At 42.9% G+C, this 24,612-nt stretch overlaps 1 protein-coding gene across 2 annotated transcripts in view; it reads left to right on the top strand.

The window, feature by feature from the left end:
- Positions 1 to 24,612, top strand: part of PDS5A (PDS5 cohesin associated factor A) — a 157,283-nt gene that overhangs the window by 30,519 nt on the left and 102,152 nt on the right. For both annotated transcript variants that reach the window (XM_055384810.2, XM_019025596.4), the window contains exons 3-5: positions 20,127 to 20,330; positions 21,432 to 21,518; positions 22,346 to 22,443. In XM_055384810.2, the coding sequence (XP_055240785.1) occupies positions 20,127 to 20,330; positions 21,432 to 21,518; positions 22,346 to 22,443 (389 nt within the window). The remainder of the gene's footprint in view (positions 1 to 20,126; positions 20,331 to 21,431; positions 21,519 to 22,345; positions 22,444 to 24,612) is intronic.

Genomic DNA, 24,612 nt, shown 5'->3' with positions numbered 1-24,612 from the left:
ATTTGGCAGGGTTACACGACAATAGTGGAGGGAAGGTCAGCAGATAAACAAGTGAACAAAGTTCTCTGGTTTTACTAGGCAGAGGACCCTGCGGCCTTCCGCAGTGTTTGTGTCCCTGGGTACTTGAGATTAGGGAGTGGTGATGACTCTTAACGAGCATGCTGCCTTCAAGCATCTGTTTAACAAAGCACATCTTGCACCGCCCTTAATCCATTCAACCCTGAGTGGATACAGCACATGTTTCAGAGAGCACAGGGTTGGGGGTAGGGTCACAGATCAACAGGATCCCAAGGCAGAAGAATTTTTTCTTAGTACAGAGAAAAGTCTCCCATGTCTACCTCCCTCCACACAGACGCGGCAACCATCCGACCTCTCAATCCTTTCCCCACCTTTCCCCCCCTTCCACTCCACAAAACCGCCATTGTCATCATGGCTCGCTCTCAATGAGCTGCTGGGCACACCTCCCAGACGGGGCGGTGGCCGGGCAGAGGGGCTCCCCACCTCCCAGCAGGGGCGGCCGGGCAGAGGCGCCCCCCACCTCCCGGACGGGGCGGCTGGCCGGGCAGGGGGCTGACCCCCCCCACCTCCCTCCTGGACGGGGCGGCTGGCCGGGCAGAGGGGCTCCTCACTTCCCAGTAGGAGCGGCCGGGCAGAGGCGCCCCTCACCTCCCGGATGGGGCAGCTGGCCAGGCGAGGGGCTGACCCCCCCACCTCCCTCCCGGACGGGGCGGCTGGCCGGCGGGGGGCTGACACCCCCACCTCCCTCCCCGACGGGGCGGCTGGCCGGGCGGGGGGCTGACCCCCCCCACCTCCCTCCCGGACGGGGCGGCTGGACGGGCGGGGGGCTGACCACCCACCTCCCTCCCGGACAGGGCGGCTGGCTGGGCTGTGGGCTGACCCCCCCACCTCCCTCCCGGACGGGGCGGCTGGCCGGGCTGAGGGGCTCCTCACTTCCCAGTAGGGGCGGCCAGGCAGAGGCGCCCCTCACCTCCCGGAAGGGGCGGCTGGCCGGGCGGGGGGCTAACCCCCCCACCTCCTTCCCGGATGGGGCGGCTGGCCTGGCGGGGGGCTAACCCCCCCACCTCCCTCCCGGACGGGGCGGCTGGACGGGCGGGGGGCTGACCACCCACCTCCCTCCCGGACAGGGCGGCTGGCTGGGCTGTGGGCTGACCCCCCCACCTCCCTCCCGGACGGGGCGGCTGGCCGGGCTGAGGGGCTCCTCACTTCCCAGTAGGGGCGGCCAGGCAGAGGCGCCCCTCACCTCCCGGAAGGGGCGGCTGGCCGGGCGGGGGGCTAACCCCCCCACCTCCTTCCCGGATGGGGCGGCTGGCCTGGCGGGGGGCTAACCCCCCCACCTCCCTCCCGGACGGGGCGGCTGGCCGGGCGGGGGGCTGACCCCCCCACCTCCCTCCCGGACGGAGCGGCTGGCCGGGCAGAGGGGCTCCTCACTTCCCAGTAGGGGCGGCCGGGCAGAGGCGCCCCTCACCTCCCGGACAGGGCGGCTGGCCGGGCGGGGGGCTGACCCTCCCACCTCCCTCCCGGACGAGGTGGCTGCCGGGCGGAGACGCTCCTCACTTCCCAGATGGGGTGGCTGCTGGGCGGAGGGGCTCCTCACTTCTCAGACGGGGCGGCCGGGCAGAGACGCTCCTCACATCCCGGACGGGGCGGCAGGGCAGAGGTGCTCCCCACATCTCAGACGATGGGCGGCCGGGCAGAGACGCTCCTCACTTCCCAGATGTGATGGCGGCTGGGAAGAGGCACTCCTCGCTTCCTAGATGGGATGGCGGCTGGGCAGAGACGCTCCTCACTTTCCAGACTGGGCAGCCAGGCAGAGGGGCTCCTCACATCCCAGACGATGGGCGGCCAGGCGGAGACGCTCCTCACTTCCCAGACGGGGCGGCGACCGGGCAGAGGCTGCAATCTCGGCACTTTGGGAGGCCAAGGCAGGTGGCTGGGAGGTGGAGGTTGTAGCAAGCCGAGATCACGCCACCGCACTCCAGCCTGGGCACCATTGAGCACTGAGTGAACGAGACTCCGTCTGCAATCCCGGCACCTCGGGAGGCCGAGGCTGGCCGATCACTCGCGGTTAGGAGCTGGAGACCAGCCCGGCCAACACAGCGAAACCCCGTCTCCACCAAAAAAATATGAAAACCAGTCAGGCGTGGCGGCGCGCGCCTGCAATCGCAGGCACTCGGCAGGCTGAGGCAGGAGAATCAGGCAGGGAGGTTGCAGTGAGCTGAGATGGGAGCAGGAGCTTCGGCTCGGCATCACAGGGAGACCGTGGAAAGAGCGGGAGAGGGAGACCGTGGGGAGAGGGAGAGGGAGAGGGAGAGCCAGTTTTTATAGTATAATGTGTGTATTTCAGTAGTCATTTGGGGAAGCATTCCTCCTACTATACTATATGTAACATATAGGTAAGAGTACTAAGCAGTGAGTGACTAGCTACATTGCCTGCATTTAATTTTTTTTTTTTTTTTTTTGAGGCAGAGTCTCGCTCTGTCGCCCAGGCTGGAGTGCAATGGCGTGATCTCTGCTCACTGCAAGCTCCACTTCCCGGGTTCATGCCATTCTCCTGCCTCAGCCTCCCGAGTAGCTGGAACTACAGGCGCCCGCCACCACGCCTGGCTAATTTTTTGTATTTTTAGTAGAGACGGGGTTTCACCGTGTTAGCCAGGATGGTCTCGATCTCCTGACCTCATGATCCGCCCACCTTGGCCTTCCAAAGTGCTGGGATTACAGGTGTGAGCCACTGCACCCGGCCGCCTGCATTTAGATTTTTATGCCCTTGGACAACTTATTTGGCCTGTTTCCTCATCTGTTAAACGGGGGTATTAATAATAATGCTTCTCATAGATATCATTGTATTACATAAGTTAATAGTGGATTCAAATTATTTGAAATGTACATGACGCATAGCAGGAACACAATACATGTTAGCAGCTATTAGTACTATTGCAAGTGGTTCCTATAAACAAATAGGCTTTAAGAATTAAGAATTGGTAAAGAAAATAAAATGGAAACAGTTTGAGCTGTAAAGAAAAAAAAGAATAGAGAATTTATTATGTGAGGGTCAAAATATAGAATGATTTGTTTGTATCATATCGTCTTCACTCGTTTTATTCTTCCATCTTACAAATACCCAAAGATTAGAGAGCATCTGAGGTTATGTTAAAACCAAGTCTGAAAGCCTTTGAACCCGCCATGCATGTATCAAAATCTCAGCTTTTTTTTTTTTTTTTTTTTTTGAGATGGAGTTTCGCCCTTGTTGCCTGGGCTGGAGTGCAGTGGTGCGATCTTGGCTCACTGCAACCTCCGCCTCCCGGGTTCAAGTGATTCTCCTACCTCAGCCTCCCAAATAGCTGGGATTACAGGCATGCACCACCAAGCCTGGCTAAGTTTTTGTATTTTTAGTAGAGACGGGCTTTCTCCATGTTGGTCAGGCTGGTCTGAAACTCCTGACCTCAGGTATCCGCCCACCTCGGCCTCCCAGAGTGCTGGGATTACAGGTGTGAGCCACTGTGCCCCGCCACACACTCAGCCTTTAAGGCTACTCATAATGTTTTAGGACCTTATGAATTCCCCTTGAGGCTAAAAATAACTTCTATTATGATTGTTCTGTTACAGTCAGTATCCAGGTAATTTTTAATAATCGTGTTTGTGGGTTATCTTGAAGGCGGAAATAAATGGAGTAAACCATTTTTTACCTACATTAGAAACCTTCCATAATGATTAATAGTGTATTTTTTTTTTTTTTTTTTGAGACAAAGAGTCTCACTCTGTTTCCCAGGCTGGACTGCAGTGGTGTGATCTCGGCTCACTGCAAGCTCCGCCTTCCCGGGTTCACGCCATTGTCTTGCCTCAGCCTCCTGAGTAGCTTGGACTACAGGTGCCTGCCACCACGCCCCGCTAATTTTTTTGTTTTTTTAGTAGAGATGGATGGGGTTTCACCATGTTAGCCAGGATGGTCTCAATCTCCTGACCTCGTGATCCGCCTGCCTCGGCCTCCCAAAGTGCTGGGAATACAGGCATGAGCCACCGCACCCGGCCGACTAATAGTGTATTTTGTAGTATGTGCTTGTTAAATGGTTTAGGTCTGGTAGAATGGATCTTTTTGTTGTTGTTGTTGTTTGTTTGTTTTTGATACGGTTCGCTTTGTTGCCCAGGCTGGAGTGCAGTGATACGATCTCGGCTCACTGCAGCCGCCGCCTCCCAGGTTCAAGCAATTCTTATGCCTCAGCCCCCCGAGTTGCTGGGATTACAAGTGCGCACCACCACATCTGGCTAATTTTTGTATTTTTTGTATTTTTTTTTTTTTTTTTTTGTAGAAACGGGGTTTCACCATGTTGGCCAGGCTGGTCTCGAACTCCTGACCTCGAGTGATCCGCCTGCCCTGGCCTCCCAAAGTACTGGGATTACAGGTGTGAGTCACTGCACCTGGCCAGAATGGATCTTTAAAATAGAATTGGGTTTGGAGTTCAGGAAGAAGCTAGTAAAATGTGTGGCATCTAATTTTTCTGCACCACACAATTTAGGTATGAAATAATAACCTTGTCTTATTAAGTAATGCTAACCTTGACTAAATATATTAGTAATAAATTATATATCAAGTAGTCTATGCTGGTTTATTAGAAAAACAGGTCATTGAATTTTTCCCAAAGAATAATTTGTTGAAATTGAATGAAATTGAAAGAAAGAAATATTTTGATGCTTTGTTGTCTTTGTTGCTTTATTAATAGTACTTAGTATTGTGAGATATATGTATATATGTGTGCGTGTGTGTGTGTGTGTGTGTGTGTGTGTGTGTGTGTATTTGCATAGTTTTTGCCAAATGCAAATTTTGGAGGCATTTCTATTCTCAGACTTGGTCAATTACTGAAATCTAGAATATGTAAAAAATATACTAATGCATTTCATTCCTTCAGAAAATACCTTGTACATATGTCTTAGTGTGTAGGGCAGATGTGCAGTATGTAAAACACAGCCTCCATCCTTCAGGAGATCCTTTAGGAGTTCACTGCAGCCTTGAACTCCTGGCATCAAACGATCCTCCCACTTAAGCCTCCCAAAGTGCTGGGATTAGTGTCTTCTTGAGAAGACATGATTTTTATGCTAATGACCACAGCATTAGATGCTGTAAAATAATTGCTTCATAATTGGTACAGTGCTTCCAGTACGAAGGAGTCAATGATCCCTTCAGAAGAGGAAGTTGCCGGGCGCGGTGGCTCACGCCTGTAATCCCAGCACTTTGGGAGGCCGAGGCGGGCGGATCACGAGGTCAGGAGATCGAGACCATCCTGGCTAACACGGTGAAACCCCGTCTCTACTAAAAATACAAAAAAGTAGCCGGGCGTGGTAGTGGGCGCCTGTAGTCCCAGCTACTCGGGAGGCTGAGGCAGGAGAATGGCGTGAACCCGGGAGGTGGAGCTTGCAGTGAGCCGAGATCGCGCCACTGCACTCCAGCCTGGGCGACAAAGCAAGACTCCGTCTCAAAAAAAAAAAGAAGAGGAAGTTGACTGGGTGTAGTAACTCATACCTGTAGTCCTAGCACATTGGGAGGCCTCGGCAGGTGGATCGCGTGAGCCCAGGAGTCCAGGACTAGTCTGGATAACATGGCAAAACCGGTCTTTACAAAAGATACGAAAATTAGGTGAGTGTGGTGGTGCATGACTTTAGTCCGAGCTTCTCGGGAGGCTGAGAGCTTAAGGCTGTAGTGACCTGTGATTATGCCACTGCACTCTAGCCTACATGACAGAGTGAGACCCTGTCTCAAGAAAAAATGGAATTTGGGCAAAAACATTAAGGATGGGTAAGAATTTAGTAAGAGCGTATGTCTGGGTAGGGTAGGTATGTATTGAGGAGCAGAAGCAATTCCGGGACATATTCACATATTTAAAAAAGTGTCGAACTCTGTGAGCTTTCTTTTTTCTGTATAAAGCTGTAAAGAGTCTCAAGATATTTTTGGAAGATAATGAATTAACCCAGTTTGACTAGAGCGGAGGGCTGACATTACATAATGTTTTATAATTATATATAAACATATACATATGTATAAGTATAGACGTGGAAAAGGCAAACAATTATAAAATTGATTATGATGTTTAAAATGTCATAAGGAATGTGGCCATAGGAAATCACTGTTTGAGTTGGGATAACATTAATTTAGGAGCACTGTGTTTGGTTTTAAAATCTAAAGAGACTCAAGTTGGGTATGATGCAATAAGGGCCTAAACTAAGCATTTTGGCAATGGAATCTAAATGTTACCAACTTTATTCAGTATGAAACTAGCTCACTTTTTTTGTTGTTGCTGAGATGGGGTCTTGCTCTGTAGTTCAGGATGGAGCAGCAGTTGTGCAGTCATAGTTCACTGCAGCCTTGAACTTGAACTCTTGGCCTCAAGGGCTCCTCCCTCTTCAGCCTCCCAAAGTGCTGGGATTACAGAATGAGCCACCACTCCTGCCTGTGAGGTTTTCTTAAAAGGAATTTACAATCTAGGTGCAATGAAAAGGCATAATAATGTTGTGATAAACTTGGTCAGTAAGCCACTTCAACTTGAGCTTTAGGCCCAAAAGTTGCTCTAATGTGCTAAACTCCAAAGTTAGTTTGTGTGTATTAGGTGGACTTTCAATTCTAATGGCTTTATGCATTAACTGTGCTCCTGCACCACCTGCTGTAGTTTTCACCTTGAATGCGTATTAAATAAATAAAAGGGCTGTGTTACAAATAATAGTACAAAATAGGAAAGGAAGCTGCAAAGAAGCACATATTGGCAAATAGGTTGTTCATTCTCAATCTTAGCCAGCAGTCCATGTATATGCTCAGTGAGTAAACTGCCATTTTAATATAAAAGTTAGATGGCCTGTTTAATTCAGAACTCACTTTGTCTTTACACCTGACAGGTTGATTTTTGTTGCTCAAAGATTGGTATACATGTAAAGTTTTCTGGGATAATAGTTTCATTAATTCAAGAAATACTGAGTACTTACTCTGTATGAGGCACATTTTTTGTAGACTCTAGGACTACACAAATAAATTTTAAATCTATTGCCTTCACAGAACTTAAAAGTCTAGTGCAGGAAAGACAGAATAAGCAAGTAAAATGTAAGAAAAAATGGAGAAAAGTAAAACTACGAAGAGAAAGTGCTTTTACAGCATATGAGTTAAAATGGTGTCCTTGCAAGTATTAGATTGGCAATCCTGAAACCTGGGTTTTAGTTTTCAGTTCTAGACCTACCATTAACTCATTATGTTTCTTCAGTTAATATCTCTAGGCTGAGCATAGTGGCTCATGCCTGTAATTCCAGGACTTTGGGAGGCCAAGACGGATGGATTGCTTGAGCCTAGAAGTTTGAGTCAGCCTGGGCAACATGATGAAATCCTGTCTCTGCAAAAATAAAAACAAACAACAAGACCCCAAAATTTAGCCAGGCATAGTGGCACATGCCTGTAGATTCAGCTTCTCAGGAGGCTGAAGTGGGAGGATCACTTGAGCCCTGGAGGTGGAGGCTGCAGTGAGCGCCTCTGCGCTCCAGCCTGGGTGACAAAGCAACACCCTGTCTCCAAAAAATTAAAATAAAAATCTGTAGGTCTGTTTCTTCCTCTCTTTCTCTCCTGTTCCTCCTCGTCTCTTCTTTATTTTCATGTGAAGGAATTCACATTTCTGAAGCCCCTACATTATCTAAAAGGTAGTTAGATTAACTGCTTTAAAGAGAACCTGAGACTCTTATGTATCTAAAATTCTTATATATCTTTAGATTCTTATATATCTGAAATGTAACATAAAAGGTGCATAAAACAAATGCAGTTTAATAAGTAACCACAAAGTGAATATACGTATAAAGAAATAGAATATCATCAGCACCCCCAGAAGTTGTGTGTTCCCCTCAATCATAAGCTTCTTCCTTCATACGTAATTCCTCCATTACCATGTTAATGCAGTCTCCTTGGTTTTCTTATATTTTCACTACATATCTCTTAAAAATAATAGGTTCTTTTTTTCTTTTTTCTTTTCTTTTTTCTTCCAGACAGGGTCTTGCTCTGTCATCCAGGCTGGAGTGCAGTGGCAAGTGATTATCTCATTTAGCCTCCCAAGTAGCTGAGATTACAGGCACCTGCCACCACGCCCGGCTAAATTTTGTATTTTTATTAGAGATGGGGTTTCGCCATGTTAGCCAGGCTCATCTTAAACTCCTGGCTTCAAGTGATTCTCCTGCCTCGGCCTCCCAAATTGCTGGGATTGCAGGTGTGAGACACTGCTCCTGGCCAGTTTCATATTTTTCTAGTTTTATTTATTTTTTACTTTATTTAGACAGAGTCTCTGTTGCCCAGGCCAGAGTACACTGGTACAACCATAGCTCAATTTAAATATATCCAAAGTATTGTACAGTAGTTCAGCTATACCTTAATAAAGCTGTTTTTTTGTTTGTTTGTTTTTGTTTTTTTGGAAACGAAGTCTTGCTCTTTTGTCCAGGCTGGAGTGCAGTGGTGCAATTTCAGCTCACTGCAGCCTCCGCCTCCTGGGTTCAAGTGATTCTCCTGCTTCAGTGACCCAAGTACCTGGGATTTCTACAGGAGTGTGCCACCATGCCTGACTAATTGTTGTATTTTTAGTAGAGAAGGGGTTTCAGCATGTTGGCCAGGCTGGTCTCCAGCTCCTGACCTCAAGTGATCTACCCACCTTGGCCTCCCATAGTGCTGGAATTAAGGCGTGAGCCACTTTGCCCAGCCCCAATAAAGCTATTAAAAAAAAATTTTTTTTTTTTAATTTTATGTTTTGAGAAAGGGTCTCACTCTGTCGCCCAGGCTGGACTGCAGTGGTGTGATCAGAGCTCATTACAGCCTCACCCTCCTAGGTTCAAGCGGTCCTCCCATCTCATTCTCCTGAGTAGCTGGGACTACAGGCGCATGTCTCCATGCACAGCTACTTTTTATTTATTATTATTGGTAGAGATGAGGTCTTGTTATGTTGCCCAGGTTGGTCTCCAACACTTGGGCTCAAGCGATTTTCCTGCCTCGCCCTCCCAAAATGTGATTACGGGCATGAGCCACTGTACAATGTACAACTATAGCTCAGCCATAGCCTTGATCTAGGCTCAAGCCATCCTCTTGCCTCAGCCTCCCAAGTAGCTGGGACTACAGGTATTGGCCAACATGACTGGCTTTTTTCTAGTTTTACTTTTTCAGTTTTATATGGCTAGAATCATACTATATGGTTCCTTGTGTTACTGTGTCTTCAGTGTTATGTTTGAGTTTTGTATTATTGCTTTTTTTTTTAGATGGAGTCTCGCTCTGTCGCCAGGCTGGAGTGCGGTGGTGTGATCTTGGCTCATTGCAACCTCCACCTCCTGGGTTCAAGCGATTCTTCTGCCTCAGCCTCCTGAGTAGCTGGGATTACAGGCATGCGCCACCACGCCCAGCTAATTTTTGTATTTTTAGTAGAGATGGGGGTTTCACCATGTTGGCCAGGATGGTCTTGATCTCCTGACCTTGTGATCCATCGGCCTCAGCCTCCTAAAGTGCTGGGATTACAGGCATGCGCTACTGCGCCTGGCCTAACTATATAGTATTTCATTGTACAGTTTAATCAGTCTTCTATTGACATTTTTCACTTGTAGTTTTTTGGCTTTTACAAACCACATTGCTGTTGTTAAAATAAAAACTTCAGACATATATATATATATATACGTATATATATATATATACATATATATATATATATACGTATATATATATATATACATATATATATATATACGTATATATATATGTATTTTTTGAGACAGAGTCTTGCTCTGTCACCCCGGCTGGAGTGCAGTGGCACGATCTCGGCTCACTACAACCTCCGCCTCCCGGTTCAATTGATTCTCCTGCCTCAGCCTCCCGAGTAGCTGGGATTACAGGCACCTGCCACCACGCCTGGCTGATTTTTGTATTTTTAGTAGAGATGGGTTTTCGCCATGTTGGCCAGGCTGGTCTCCAACTCCTGACCTTGGGTGATCCACCCACCTTGGCCTCCCAAAGTGCTGGGATTACAGGTGTGAGCCACCGTGCCCGGCCCAGACACATTAAATTTAACAGAATTTAATTGAGCAAAGAATGATTCACAAACTGGGCAGCCCCCTCCAAACTTGAGTAGGTTCAGAACAGTTCCAGAGCTGCCAAGTGGTCAGATAACATTTATGGACAGAAAAAGGAAAGTGATATACAGAAAACGAAAGTGAGGTACAGAAATAGGTGAATTGGTTACAGCTCAGCGTTTGCCTTATTTGATCACGGTTTGAACAGTCGGCCACCTGTGATTGGCCACAATTCTGTGTGATTGGTAGGAGAGTAGGTTACAGTCTTTTTACAATCTGGTTAGGTACAGCTCACTATGTATGGAGAATCCTTTAGGCTGAATTTATGCAAGGAAGCAGCTTTAGGCTAAACTTAACACTCCAATCATCCTTGTATACATACTCTAGCTGCTTTTGGTCACCACCAGAGGTGAAATTGTTGAATCATTGGGCATGTATGTCTTCTACTTAACTGAAAGCACCAAAGTGGTTGTACCAATTTACATTTCAATTAAAAAGTGAGTGAGAGTTCTCATTTGCTATGTTGGACTTACAAAAAGTTCATTTGGCTGGACACAGTGGCTTATACCACTTTGGGAAGTCAAGGCAGGAGAATCACCTGAGGCCAAGAGTTGGAGACCAGCCTAGGCAACATAACAAGACCCCATCTCTACCAATAATAATAAATAAAAATTAGTTGCACATGGTGGCATTCGTCTGTGGTCCCAGCTACTCAGGAGACTGAGGCAGGAGGATCACTTGAGCCAGGGAGGTTGAGGCTGTTGTAATCCCTGATCACACCACTGCAGTCCAGCCTGGGCGACAAAGTGAGAACCTTTCTCAAAAAATAAAATTAAAAAAAAATTTTAATAGCTGTATTGAGGTGTAATTGAATTACTGTACAATAATTTGGACATATTTAAATTATATGACATATAATAATCGATCTGATCTTTGTTCTGATTCTTGGCACAGAGCCTCAAAAACCCTTGGAATTTCCCAAGTGAGAGTGTCTTTGTTACGCTAATGAGGCAGCTCCCGGCAGTGCCACTAGATAGCTTCAGGATGGGGCTGGTCACTTAAATTAGAGGATTGAAACTTTCTCCCAGGAGGAGAGGGAGGCTGGAGATTGAGTTCAGTCTTGATTTTATCATTCATGCCTACGTCATAAAGCCCAGTGAATCCTGTGAACTCTAAAGCTCAGGGGAGGTTAGTGGTTGGTGAACACAGTGATATGCTGGGAGGATTACATGTCCAGATTCCATGAGAAGAGTATACGAAGCTCTGTGTTCCCATCCCATCCACACACCCCTCTTCACCCCCAAGACTTTGGCTGATGTGTCTCTTCAGTTTGACTGTTCTTGAGTTACATACTTTTCTTCCACCTTGTTATTTTCTGTTTCTTTCTTTTTCCTTCTAGCTCACAGCACCTGGTATTCCCCAGTGATCTACCATCCAAGATCGAGCAAGCTCAATCTTGTTTAGGCTTCCAAGTATTTCCTTTATAATGAAACTGTGACAGTAAACATAGTGCTTTCAGGCCAGGTGCAGTGGCTCACACCTGTAATGTGTGAACCAACACTTTGGGAGGCCAAGGTGGGAAGATCACCTGAGGGCAGGAGTTTGAGACCAGCCTGGCCAACATGATGTAACCCCGTCTCTACTAAAAATACAAAAAATTAGCCAGATATGGTGGTATGCACCCAGCTATTAGGGCAGGCTGAGGCATGAGAATCACTTGAACCCAGGAGGCGGAGGTTGTAATGAGCCACGGTTGTGCCACTGCACTCCAGCCTGGGTGACAGCGAAACTGTCTCAAATAGATAAATAATAAATAATAAATATAGTGCTTTCATTGAGTTCTGTGAGTTATTCTAGCAAATTTTTAAACCTGAGGAGGCTATAGGAAACCGGAGATTTATAGCTGGTCTGTCAGAAATGGAAGTTGTCCCTGAGAATTGGGGCTGGCATCGGAAGTGGAGGCAGTCTTGGGAAGAACTTTGCCTGTGAGGTTCTGCGCTAAGGTGGGTAGTGTCAGAACTGAATTGAAATGTAGGACACCTATTTGGTGTCAGAGAATTGCTGTCGGGGAATAACAACCTGACAAGTTTTGACATACATACACAGCATTGAAACCATCACTTCAGTTAAAGTGAACTTATCACCCTCATAAGTTTCCTCCTTTTGCTTTTTAGTCCTCTCTGCTCCCCATTTGCGTCTTGCTTCTGTCAGGTTCCTTTTATCGTGAATTAGAAGTCTTTTGTATGGGTATACCACAATGGATTTATCCATTTACCTTTTGAAGGACAGTTGGTTATTTTCAGTTTTGTGATATGCTGAATAAAGCTGTTAAGAACGCTTACTTGTATTTGTGTGAAATATTTTCAGTAAATTCTTAAGAATGGAATTTTTGGCTTAAATGTTAAATGCATCTTTAAATTTTATGAAGAACTGCCATACAGTTATCTGAAGTGGTTGTACCATTTTATATATCTACCTCCAGTGTATGTTTCTCTTGTTAAGTCTGTTCAGATCTTTTCCTCATTTTTATGTTAAGTTGGATGATTCACATACTACCTGATTTCAAAACTTTTTTATAAAGCTACAGTAATCAAAGCTATGTGGTATTGGTAAAAGGGCACAGAAAATAGGAACACAACAGAGTCCAGAAATAGGCCTACATGGTATAGCAGTTTTTTTCAACAAAGATGCCAAAACAATCCTGTAGAAAAGGAGAAAGAATAGTCTTTTCTAGAAATGAGGCTTGAACACCTCGACCCAAAAGCTTTCAGTACATACAGAAATTAACTCAGAATGAATATAGACATACATATGAAAATCTAAAACTATAAAACTTTTCCAAGAACACATCGGAAGGCCAGGCGCGGTGGCTCACGCCTATAATCCCAGCGCTTTGGGAGGCCAAGGCGGGCAGATCACTTGAGGCCAGGAGTTTGAGACCAGCCTGGCCAACATGGCGAAACCCCATCTCTACTGGAAGTAGCTGGGTGTGGTGGTGCACACCTGTAATCCCAGCTACCTGGGAGGCTGAGGCAGGAGGTTGCATTGAGCCGAGATTGTGCCACTGCACTCCAGCCTAGGCAACAGAGTGAGACTCCGTCCCAATCAGTCAATCAATCAATCAATACCACAGCGGAGAAAATCTTTACAACTTTTGGTTAGGTAATGATTTCTTAGGTAGGACACACAAAGCACAAACCATAAAAGAAAATAATTGATAAAGTTAGATTACGTTAAATCCTTCGTCAATTAAATTTTTCTATGCTGTTAAAGACAAGCCTCAGACTGGGAGAAAATATTTGCAATATACGTATCTGATAAAGGATTGGTACCCAGAATATATGACAGCTGAAAACATATAAGGAAAAAAGAAAAGAGATTTGGAGAGGCACGTCACCAAGAAAACGTAGAGTAGGTGGCAAATACGTGAAAAGATGCTTAATTTTGAGTTAATTTGTCTCAAAAAAATATTTATAGAGTGCTGGAATGTGGTAAATATTCAGTAAATGTTAATCATTATTAATAGTATTGGTGTTAGTGTTTCTTTTTTATCAATATTATAAAAACCTAGCTGTGGGCAAAAAACTTAGTTTGATTTTTTCCTGCTCATTTCTTAAAAAAAAAAAAAAGAAAAGAAAAGAAATACTAAGACCGCAATAGATAAATAGCCAGAGGGTATTAAAACACAATCCACAGGAAAAAAATTCACACAGACTTACCAAGAAATTGTTTAATTCTCATAAGTGTATGATAAATTAGATGAGGTAAGAAGAGATTAGTCTACAAAGAGCCAATAGCATTTAAAAAGGCCTGAATGGCACAGGGGATTCTGACATGTTTAAGGATCTGAGAGAAAATCAGAGTCATGTTTCAAACACCAATCAAGCTTTAGTTATGTTATTTTAAGCAGACAGGGAACTTGATATTTAAAAAGTGATTTGGAATTGCTGGAAGAGCACCCTTAATTCAGGCTTACAGGACTAGACTCCCAGAACACTTCATATAGCTGGCCCACAAGGAGAGCTGAATCCTGTGCTCTAATCAGAAAGGTGGGAAAATCAGGAAGCCACCCTGGGGCTCTTAAGTAGGGACACACGTTTAGCCGTAATCCAGTGATTAGGAAGTCACCATTGGTATAATTTGGTACAGAGCCTCACACAGTTTAATAGATTAGTACCAGCACAAAATGGATGCTTCTTCCCTCTATCTTCACAATACTAACAGCCAGTTAGTAGAAAGCTGCTGTGTATGCGCATGCCTGCACACACATACACACAACACCTCACTCCATACTTGCCAACTGACAACAGCAGAAACTACACCACCACCTCTTCTGAACTTTGACCTTCCAAATCTTGAATAAGTGCCTCTGATGGGCTATACGAGAATTATGACTTCAACTCCATTGCAAGGGAATCTAGGAAATGTAGTTTTTATCTTTCCTGCCTCAGTACAGCACATTAAAAATGTGCACAGTAACGACATATTTAAAAAAGGGAAGAATGAATGGAATTTCATTTCTGTTCCTGTGTGGTAAAGCAAAATCTAGTGGCTTAAAATGAATAATTGTTTCTTTCAATTCTGTGAATAGACTTTGTGGTCCTTCTTTTCCATGTGGTGCCTTCTGGGGTCACTGTTTTTTTTTTTTAAACAGTTTATTTTAATTTAATAACAATCTGGGAAGTCTGCATCAGCGGTTCTAGCGCAATATCAAGTGCAATTGGGAATTCAGAAATTTCAGTGGAACCGTTAGTTTAGTGAATCTTGTAGGTAAAATATATGCATGCTTTAACTTTTATTTTATTTTTCTAGAGGTAGCGTTTTGTTCTGTCACCAGGCTGGAGTGCATTGGCATGATCATAGCTCACTGCAGCCTAGAACTTCTGGGCTCAAGCAGTCATCTTGTCTCAGCCTCCCAAGTAGCTGAGATTGTAGGTGCAAGCCACCATTCTTGACAATACATACATACTTTTGATAGCACACATGAACAGACCTCTCTAAAATTGCCCTCAATGAGTTCATTCTCAGCAAACTGATCTGGGTCATTCAACATGGTTTTGGTTTTGGTTTTGGTTTTGGTTTTGAGACGGAGTTTTGCTTTTGTCACCCAGGCTGGAGTGCAATGGCACGATCTTGGCTTACTGCAATCTCTGCCTCCTGGATTCAAGCGATACTCCTGCCCCATCCTCCTGAGTAGCTGGGACTACAGGCATCTGCCACCATGCCCGGCTAATTTTTGTATTTTTGATTGAGGCAGGGTTTCACCATGTTGGTCAGGATGGTCTCGAACTCCTGACCTCATGTGATCCACGCTCCTCAGCCTCCCAGAGTGCTGGGATTATAAGCATGAGCCACTGTGCTTGGCTTCAGCATGGCCTTTTGATTGTTCCTCATGTTAGTGCATGTTCTCTTTTTTTTTTGAAATGGAGTCTTGCTCTTGTAGCCCAGGCTGGAGTGCAGTGGCGTGATCTCAGCTCACTGCAACCTCCGCCTCCTAGGTTCAAGCGATTCTCCTGCCCCGCCTCCTGAGTAGCTGGGATTATAGGCGCACACCACCAGGCCCAGCTAATTTTTGTATTTTTAGTAGAGACAGGGTTTCGCCATGTTTGTCAGGCTGGTCTCGAACTCCTGACCTCGTGATCTGCCTGCCTCAGCCTCCCAAAGTGCTGTGACCCACCGCGCTTAGCGCTGCATGTTCTCTTTTTACAATAAATTCATGACCATCGGAAGATACCAGTTTGACATACATGGCATCAGGACCTTCACAGCCACCACAGGTTTTCTCCCCTTCGTTGTGTGTATTTATGAAGCTCTACTTTGCTTCTACAGGGTCACTCTTGTGGCTAAGTTTAGATGGCAGCTCAGTTAGGGCACCTTAGTTCTCTTCCACGTAGTCTATGTGGTATACACAGCCTCTGTTTTTTGAATAGTCTGGGATTCCTAATAGCATGGTGGGTACATTCCCATAGGGGCATTGCAATCTCAACGTACAAATGCTTATCAGGCCTGTTCTTGCATCAGGCTTGCTAATGTCTCTTTGGCCAAAATAAGTCACATGGACTGGGCATGGAGGCTCATGCCTGTAATCCCAGCATCTGGGGAGGCTGAGGCAGGTGAATCATCTGAGGTCAGGAGTTGAGGACCAACCCAGCCAATGTGGTGAAATCCTGTCTCTACTAAAAATACAAAAATTAGCCAGACTTGGTGGCGAGTGCCTGTAGTTCCCAGCTACTTGGGAGGCTGAGGCAGAAGAATCCCTTGAACCTGGGAGGCAGAGATTGCAGTGAGCCAAGATCATGCCACTGCAGTTTAGCCTTGGCGACAGAGCAAGACTCTGTCTTAAAAAAAAAAAAAAAAAAAAAGTCACCTGACCAAATCCAGAGTCATTGTGGAAGAAGACTATATAAGGTATACATATGAGAAGGCATTGTATCATAGCCTCCAAGATAGCTCTGAATGATCCTTATTTCCTTGTATTTACTCCCTTGTATAGTCCCCTGCAACACTGAATGGGGCTGACCTGAGTAACGGAACGGGCTGTGGTAGAAGTGACAATGTATGCTTTTCAAGGTTAGGTCATAAAAGACTGCCACTTCAGATTTGCTCTCTTGGATCTTGCACCAGGGGAAGACCAACTGCCTTTTCACTCGAGCTGTCTAGAAAGGCCCAGGTAGTGTGGAACTGAGGCCTTTCAACAACAGCAAGTGTCAACTTAGAACCATAAGAATGAGTTACCTTCAAAACACACCCTCCACGCCCAGTCAAGCCTTCAGATAACTGCAGCCTTGACCAGGTACAGCCTCTTGAGAGATTCCAGGCCCACACGACTTAGCTAAGCCACTTTCCAATTCTTCAACCACATATGATAAATACATGTTATTGTTTTAAGGCACTGAGTTTTGGGGTATTTTGTTACATAGCAATAATTAAAAAATTTTTTTTTTAGCCTGGGCAACATATGGCAAAATCCCATCCTACAAAAAAAAAAAAAGTACAAAACCTAGCCAGGTGTGGTGGCGTGTGCTGTAGTATCAGCTGCTCAGGGGGCTGAGGTGGAAGGAACTCTTGAGCCTGGGAGGTGGAGGTTGCAGTGAGCTGAGATTGCGCCACTGTGCTCCAGCCTAGGTGACAGAGCCAGACCCTTGTCTTGAACTGCTGGGCTCAAGCGATCCTCCTGACTTGGCCTCCCAAAGTGCCGGGATTACAGGTGTGAGCCACCACGTCCAGCCCTTCTCTATCTTTTGCTTCACAAACCCTGATTCTAGTTTCTTTGGATTTATCTAATTTCTCAAGATGGAAATATAGATGATTGCATTCTTTCTTTTGTAAAATACACATTTAAGATTATAAATTTCCTTTAAGTACAGTGGTAAGTGCATCCTATGAGTTTTGGTAGTTCATATTTACATTATAATTCAGTTCAAAATATTTTCTCATTTCCATTATGATTCCTTCTTTTATCAGTTATACTTCCCCAAATATTTAGGGAAGAAATAAAACCAGTCTTACTATCACACTTTTGATATACTATGTTAGAAAAAAAGAGGGATCACTGCTTATTTTGTTTCAAGCCAGTATAATTCAGTACTAAAACCTGATACGGTTGTCTTAAGAAGTTATAAGCCAGTTTCTTTCATATAATTACGAAGATAGAAATAATGTAATAGCAAATAAAATATAATACCTTAAAATGTTATGACCAAGTTGTCTTTATTTTAGCAACGCAGACTTGGACTAAAATAGTAAAATTAGAATGCAAACTTGAATTAAAATTAGAAAATCAGCCATTGGGATCTACTATATTAATAGAATTAGGGAAAAAGTATGATTATCTCAATAGGTGTCAAAAAAATACGCAATAGCCCAGGCATGGTGGCTTATGCCTGTAATCCCGACACTTTGGGAGGCTGAGGCAGGCAGGTCGCTTGAGCCCAGGAGTTCGGGACCAGCCTGGGCAACATGGCAAAACCCTGTCTCTTCAAAAAAAAAATAATAATAATAACTTTTTTTTTTTTCTTTGAGATGGAGTCTCACTCTGTTGCCCAGGCTGGAGTGCAAGTGGCACAGTCTCGGCTCACTGCAACTTCCGCCTCCCGGGTTCAAGAGATTCTCCTGCCTCAGCCTCCTGAGTAGCTGGGATTACAGTTGTGTGCTACCATACCCGGCTAATTTTTTGTATTTTTAGTAGAGACGGGGTTTCACTGTGTTGGCCAGGATGGTCTCGATCTTCTGACCTCGTGATCTGCCCGCCTCGGCCTCCCAAAGTGCTGGGATTACAGGCATGAGCCACCTTGCCCGGCCCCCCAAATTTTTTTTTTTTAATTAGCCAGGTATAGTGACACATGCTTGTAGATCCGCCTACTTGGGAGGCTGAGGTTGGAGGACCACTTGAGTCTGGGAGGCATAGGTTGCAATGAGCTGAGATCGCTTCACTGCACTCCAGCCTAGGCAACAAAGCAAGTCCCTTTCTCAAATAATAATAATAATAATAAAATTTTACACTCATGATAAAAAATCTTGGCAGAATAAAAATATAGCTTGAATATTTGTCAGTGGCGACAGATTGTATTAGGGTTCTCTTAGAGGGACGGAACTAACAGGAATACACACACACACACACACACGCCCCTAATAGGATATGTATAGGAGATATATGTATGTAGGATATTAATGGGATATATATATATATGAGTTTATTAAGTATTAACTCACAAGGCCCCACAATAGGCTGTCTGCAAGCTGAGAAGCAAGGAGAGCCAGTCCGAGTCCCAAAACTGAAGAACTTGGAGTCTGATGTTTGAGGGCAGGAAGCATCCAGCACGGGAGAAAGATGTAGACTGGGAGGCTAGTCCTGCCGTCCCTTTTCACGTTTTTCTGCCTACTTTATATTCGATGGAAGCTGATTAGATTGTGCCCACCAGCTTAACGGTGGACCTGCCTTCCCTAGCCCACTGACTCAAATGTAATCTCTTGGCAACACGCACACAGGCACACCCAGGATTAGTACTTTGTATCCTTCAATCCAATCAAGTTGACACTCAGTATTAACCATCACACAGATTAAGTAAACTGTGATTTATAATTAGAGAATCATTTTTAAGATCTGAGGAAATTATTGTGATTTGATACATAAAGAATTATAGTTATTTGCATAATTACAGAGAAAATAGGCCAGCATAAAGTGCACAAAAATGTGAATGGTAGTTTCTGGAGTTGATAAATTACGGATTTTTCTTTTATTTTTTTTCATGATTCTTTGCATTTTATAATGATCCAAAGTGTGCATTGGTTAATTTTATAACCATAAATAACAGCAGGTTAATTATACTTAAATGTTTTAATTAGAAATACAACTGCATTAATATAATTTTAAAATGCCTTTTTTTTTTTTTTTAAGACAGTGTCTCACTCTGTTGCCTAGTCTGGATTGCAGTGGTGTGATCTTGGTGCACTGCAGCCTCTGCCTCCTGGGCTCAAGGGACCCTCCTATCTCATCCTCCTATGCAGCTGGGACTACAGACACATGCTACCATACCCAGCTAGTTTTTGTGTTTTTTGTAGAGACAGGGTCTTGCCATGTTGTCCAGCCTGGAAAATGACTTTTTATCATGAAGTGTAAAACTCATTAAAGCATGAAATGAAATAGCAATTTTAAGGAGCCTAAAGAAGGCGCCTTTAATAATAAAATATAAAAGAAGCATAGTTAATGATGTTGCCAAGTATCAGATGAATTTTATTGTCCATATGGGGCCAGGAACTATCTGGGCTAGATTTAAAATGAATAATAAGAGGCTTAAGTTCCTCATAAATGAGGTGCTAGTGCAGATAATGTGCCTGAGAAGGTGATACTTGTTTATGGGTTTTTTAGACTAGCCGTTTCATGCTTGTGATCTTTTCTGAAATTCTTAAATGAAGATTTATACAAAGTTGACTGTGAACTGTCTGGTGGCCACCGATTGCTAAGGAGATGACTTTTTTTTAAAAAATCACATCCTCCACTGATTTCTAAATTCCAGGAGTTAATTATTTTGTGTTTTTGTACATTTTTACAGATGGTAGTGAAAACCTTTATGGATATGGATCAGGACTCAGAAGATGAAAAACAGCAGTATCTCCCACTAGCCTTGCATCTTGCATCTGAATTCTTCCTCAGGAACCCCAATAAAGATGTGCGTCTCCTTGTAGCATGTTGTTTGGCTGATATCTTTCGTATCTATGCCCCAGAAGCTCCATATACTTCCCATGATAAACTTAAGGTAAATACGGCCTTTTTCATTTTATTGTATTTTTCATTCACCACTGTTCAGAAGGTATACTTTTATTTTTATATTTTACCTTTATGAACATAGGTTTCATATTAGTCTCTTCATCTTAAGAATATATTGTAAGTTGCAAAATTATTCATTCAGTTAGTATTTCCACAAATGACTGGGTTGGTTGGTTGTTTGATTTGAAGCATAGAAAGGTATAGTTAAAAACTAGTCCCTGTATGCTCAAATCCAATTTTCTGGCTAATTCATCACAAAAGCCCAGATAGCTATGTTCCAGGGATAAATAGCAGATTAATGATACTTTTTAAAATAATAGCATACCAGAATTTACATATTCATATGACTATTTTCCCCTATAAGTTATTCAGCATGCAAAACTATATGCTCATCTTGGTTGTTCTGCCTTTGTTCAAGTGTTTGTGGAACTCTTAACATTGATCTCTTGGGGAGATTTTGTATTTTGAATAATTTCATTCTTGGCAAATTTTAATCCTGCAGACTGCTTTCTTTAACAATAGTCCTAAAATCATTTTGTATTATATTGATACTACTGTGAGTTAAAATTTCTAAAGAAAGCTTATTAAGAAATGAAAGACTATCATCACGAATCATAGAACCATTGGACTAGTCTGTTGCCTTTTTTCACACACAACTTCGTAATCATACATCAGCTTCAAAACATTGGCTAAAAATTACTGTTTACTTGTAGGAAATAGTAATGGAAATACTCATATCCAACTCCTTAAAATGAAGATAGTTTTTGCCTCGATGCAAGGGGGAGATAGTGAGTAAAGTGAAAGCAGGATAGTAGAAGAAATTATAATGAGATATAGAGCCTGTGGTCCTCTCCGAAAGAGAAAGCCTAAAGATTTGTAGTTTATTTTTGCTTCTAAAGAGTATAATTTTATTTGATTGGATCTTTTGAATCATTTTGAATAATGGATTAGGCCAATCCTAAGACATTCATCTAAAGGAGAATTTTCTTTTATTGTAGTTTGTACACAAATAATAAAGTTACATACTACTAGTGTGTTGTGAAAGAAAAGTATTTGTGTCTAAATTAATGTGTTTTATTTTTTTTAACAGGACATATTTTTGTTTATTACCAGACAATTAAAAGGTTTGGAGGATACAAAGAGTCCACAGTTTAATAGATACTTTTATTTATTAGAGGTAAAAAAAAAAAACTTTAATAACTATTAACATTATTTCACATGATAGCAAATTCTTCATGTTAACTTTGTAATGTAAAATGAGTCTTTATTTTATTCAAAGCCTATAATGTCTTTTACATTTCATAAGGAAAATATTATTTTATTTTTCTTCCTATCCTGAAGAGATAAAGTATATTCTGATGGAAAAACTGTAGATTATTTGAAACTATACCTTTTGTTTGTATCTTTCTATTTCTTTTTTTTTTTTTTTTGAGACGGAGTTTCACTCTTGTTGCCAAGACTGGAGTGCAATGGCGCGATCTCGGCTCACCGCAACCTCCGCCTCCCAGGTTCAAGCAATTCTTCTGCCCCAGCCTCCCGAGTAGCTGAGATTACAGGCATACACCACCACGCCCGGCTAATTTTGTATTTTTAGTAGAGACGGGGTTTCTCCATGTTGAGGCTGGTCTCAAACGCCTGACCTCAGGTGATCTGCCCACCTTGGCCTCCCAAAGTGCTGGGATTACAGGCGTGAGCCACCGGGCCCGGCCTCTATGTTTTTATTTTTATTATTTTCTATTCTAAAAACAGATTTTTACTGCTTCTTAAATTTTGTATGTAAATATATCCACCAACTTAAAAATATTGAGTATTTTTCAGTTTGAGAAAATTGATGCCATCAGGTATATATCTTTTTCAAGGTCAGAATATGTGATTAAAATTTTATATGTTGAGTCTTTATAGACTTTAATATGTTTCTAACTCTAAAAATTAATTTTTACTGAGTTTTTTATTATATAACTATTCTGTATATATGTATAATTTAATTATTTTTATTTATTTAAGAATTTAGCATGGGTTAAATCATATAACATCTGCTTTGAATTGGAAGATTGCAATGAAATTTTTATTCAGCTTTTTAGAACTCTCTTCTCAGTGATCAAGTAAGTTATTTTTTAAGCATTTCTGTTTGTCTCTTTTTCTTGATTATGTATTCAGATGTTGTATACTCTACATGTACACTAAGATATTTCAGAGTTATAAGGAATTGTTTTCCTTAGAAAACTTAACATAAAGGGGAAAGTAAAAATTCTGTTGTCCGAACACTGCCTTTGACCTTATACTACGAATTTTAAATTATGGTATCAATTTACTGGTTGGCTCTTCAGTCGCCCAGGCTGTCCTGGAGGCCATGGACCAGTAGAGAAGTATAAAGTGGTGCTCTTGTTTTGAAGGGACTTACTATCTAATAGAGGCAACCACATATGGTTGTAAAGCAAATCGTCTGAAACCTTACATTAATACAATGAAGTATTAAATTATGAGGTAGAAATTATGCATATTGTATGTACCATTAGTTGTGGGAGACGTAATAGCTCAGTCTTTAAGCTCACTAACTTTGACAACTTCTTATTCTAGACCTAGAAAAAAATCTTAAACATTGCCTAAATTGGCCTTCTCTTTATAGAAATAGGGAAACTAATCCAGAGTCAGGAAGTGTAGTGGCTTGCCCAAGGACCAGTTGCTGGACAGGAGGCTCAAATTCTGACTTTAGCCCATGTTTTTTGGTTTGTGGGTTTTTTGTTTTGTTTTGGTTTTTTTTGTGTGTGTGTGTGGGTTTTGTTGTTATTGTTTTATTGTGTGTGGGTTTTGTTGTTATTGTTTTATTCTGTGTGGGTTGTTTTGTTTTGTTTTTTTGAGACAGTGTCTTGCTCTGTCACCCATGCTGGAGTGCAGTGGTGCCATCTTGGCTCACTGCAACTTCCACCTCCCGGGTTCAAGCAATCCTCCTGTCTCAGCCTCCTGAGTAGCTGGGACTACAGATGTGTGCCACCACGCCCGGCTAATTTTTGTATTTTTAGTAGAGATAGAGTTTTGCCATGTTGGCCAGGCTGGTCTAAAACTTTTGACCTCAAGTGATCCACCCACCTCGGCCTCCCAAAGTGCTGGGTTTACAGGTGTGAGCTACCACACCCAGCCTGGTTTGTTTTTTGTATAGTGAATCAAGCACTGTTATGAGATGTGTTCTAGAGCATTACATTATATGCAAACATATCTCACGTAAGTTTTCTAGTAGTCACATTAATAGAAAAGTAAAAACAAGTAAAATTCATATTGATAATATATTTTATTTATTCCACTGTATCCAAAAGTATTTTCATTCCAACATGTGGCCCTCCTCATGTTTCACATGTTCACCAGCCATATGTGGCAAATTACTTACATATTGAACAGCACATTTCCGGAGTTTTAATGAATGCTATATCATATTTTCTTTTTCCTTAGATGGAATGGTAGGATTAGACATTATCCTGAAACAAACAGGAAAGGATCACTCCAGCTTGGCGTAGGATAGAAGCTTGTAGAAAGATAGCACGAGAAGAAACTTCTGTGGCATTTGACTAGCAGTAAGCCCTTAAAGTAAATGATAGAACATATAGACCTTTGGGTTTGTTAGCTTTTGCTGCATTACAAAGTAACCTAAAACTTGATAGTTTAAGACAGCCACCATTTTATTTATCTCATGATTCTGCTTGGCAGTTGATTTTATTTGGGTTGGATATTCACCTGTGTTTGTAGTCAGTTGGCAGGATATCTGATCAATATCTGGCCGTTGGCTGAGGAGGGCTGAAGTGATAGAACTGGGTCACATGTCTCATCCATTCAGGAGGCCAGCCCAGGCCTCTTCATATGCTGACTAGGTTCAAAAGTAGCAAGAAAGGGCAGGCCTCACTGTGGAAGCACTTGAAAGTGATTCTTGGCCTTATTTTATGCTTTATTGATTTTTCATTTGTCCATTTGAAATTCTTTAGGAGGTACTAGGATGACATTTTCAGAAAAGCCTTCTAGTTATTGAAAGCATTTTAGATGAAACTTTTGATTTTCAGTATTGGTGAGTTAAAACTTCTAGTGGCAAGGATACAGCAATAATTGCTTACGTTGGCTTATGCATTTGGGGGTGTTTAAATAGGTTTTTATCTTAGTTTGAGGAATTTATTAAGACTTAAGGTGTGGGAGTTGAAAAAAATGTCTGCCTTTATTATCGTATACTTTTTTGTTTGTTTCCTTAAAATTTTATCACCTTTAAAAATCTGGGGCATGTTAGCAGAAGT

Source organism: Gorilla gorilla, chromosome 3, assembly GCF_029281585.2.
Source record: "Gorilla gorilla gorilla isolate KB3781 chromosome 3, NHGRI_mGorGor1-v2.1_pri, whole genome shotgun sequence".
Lineage (NCBI taxonomy): Eukaryota > Metazoa > Chordata > Mammalia > Primates > Hominidae > Gorilla > Gorilla gorilla.
The sequence above is the reverse complement of the archived record's forward strand: the minus strand, read 5'-3'. Positions and strand labels throughout refer to the sequence as shown.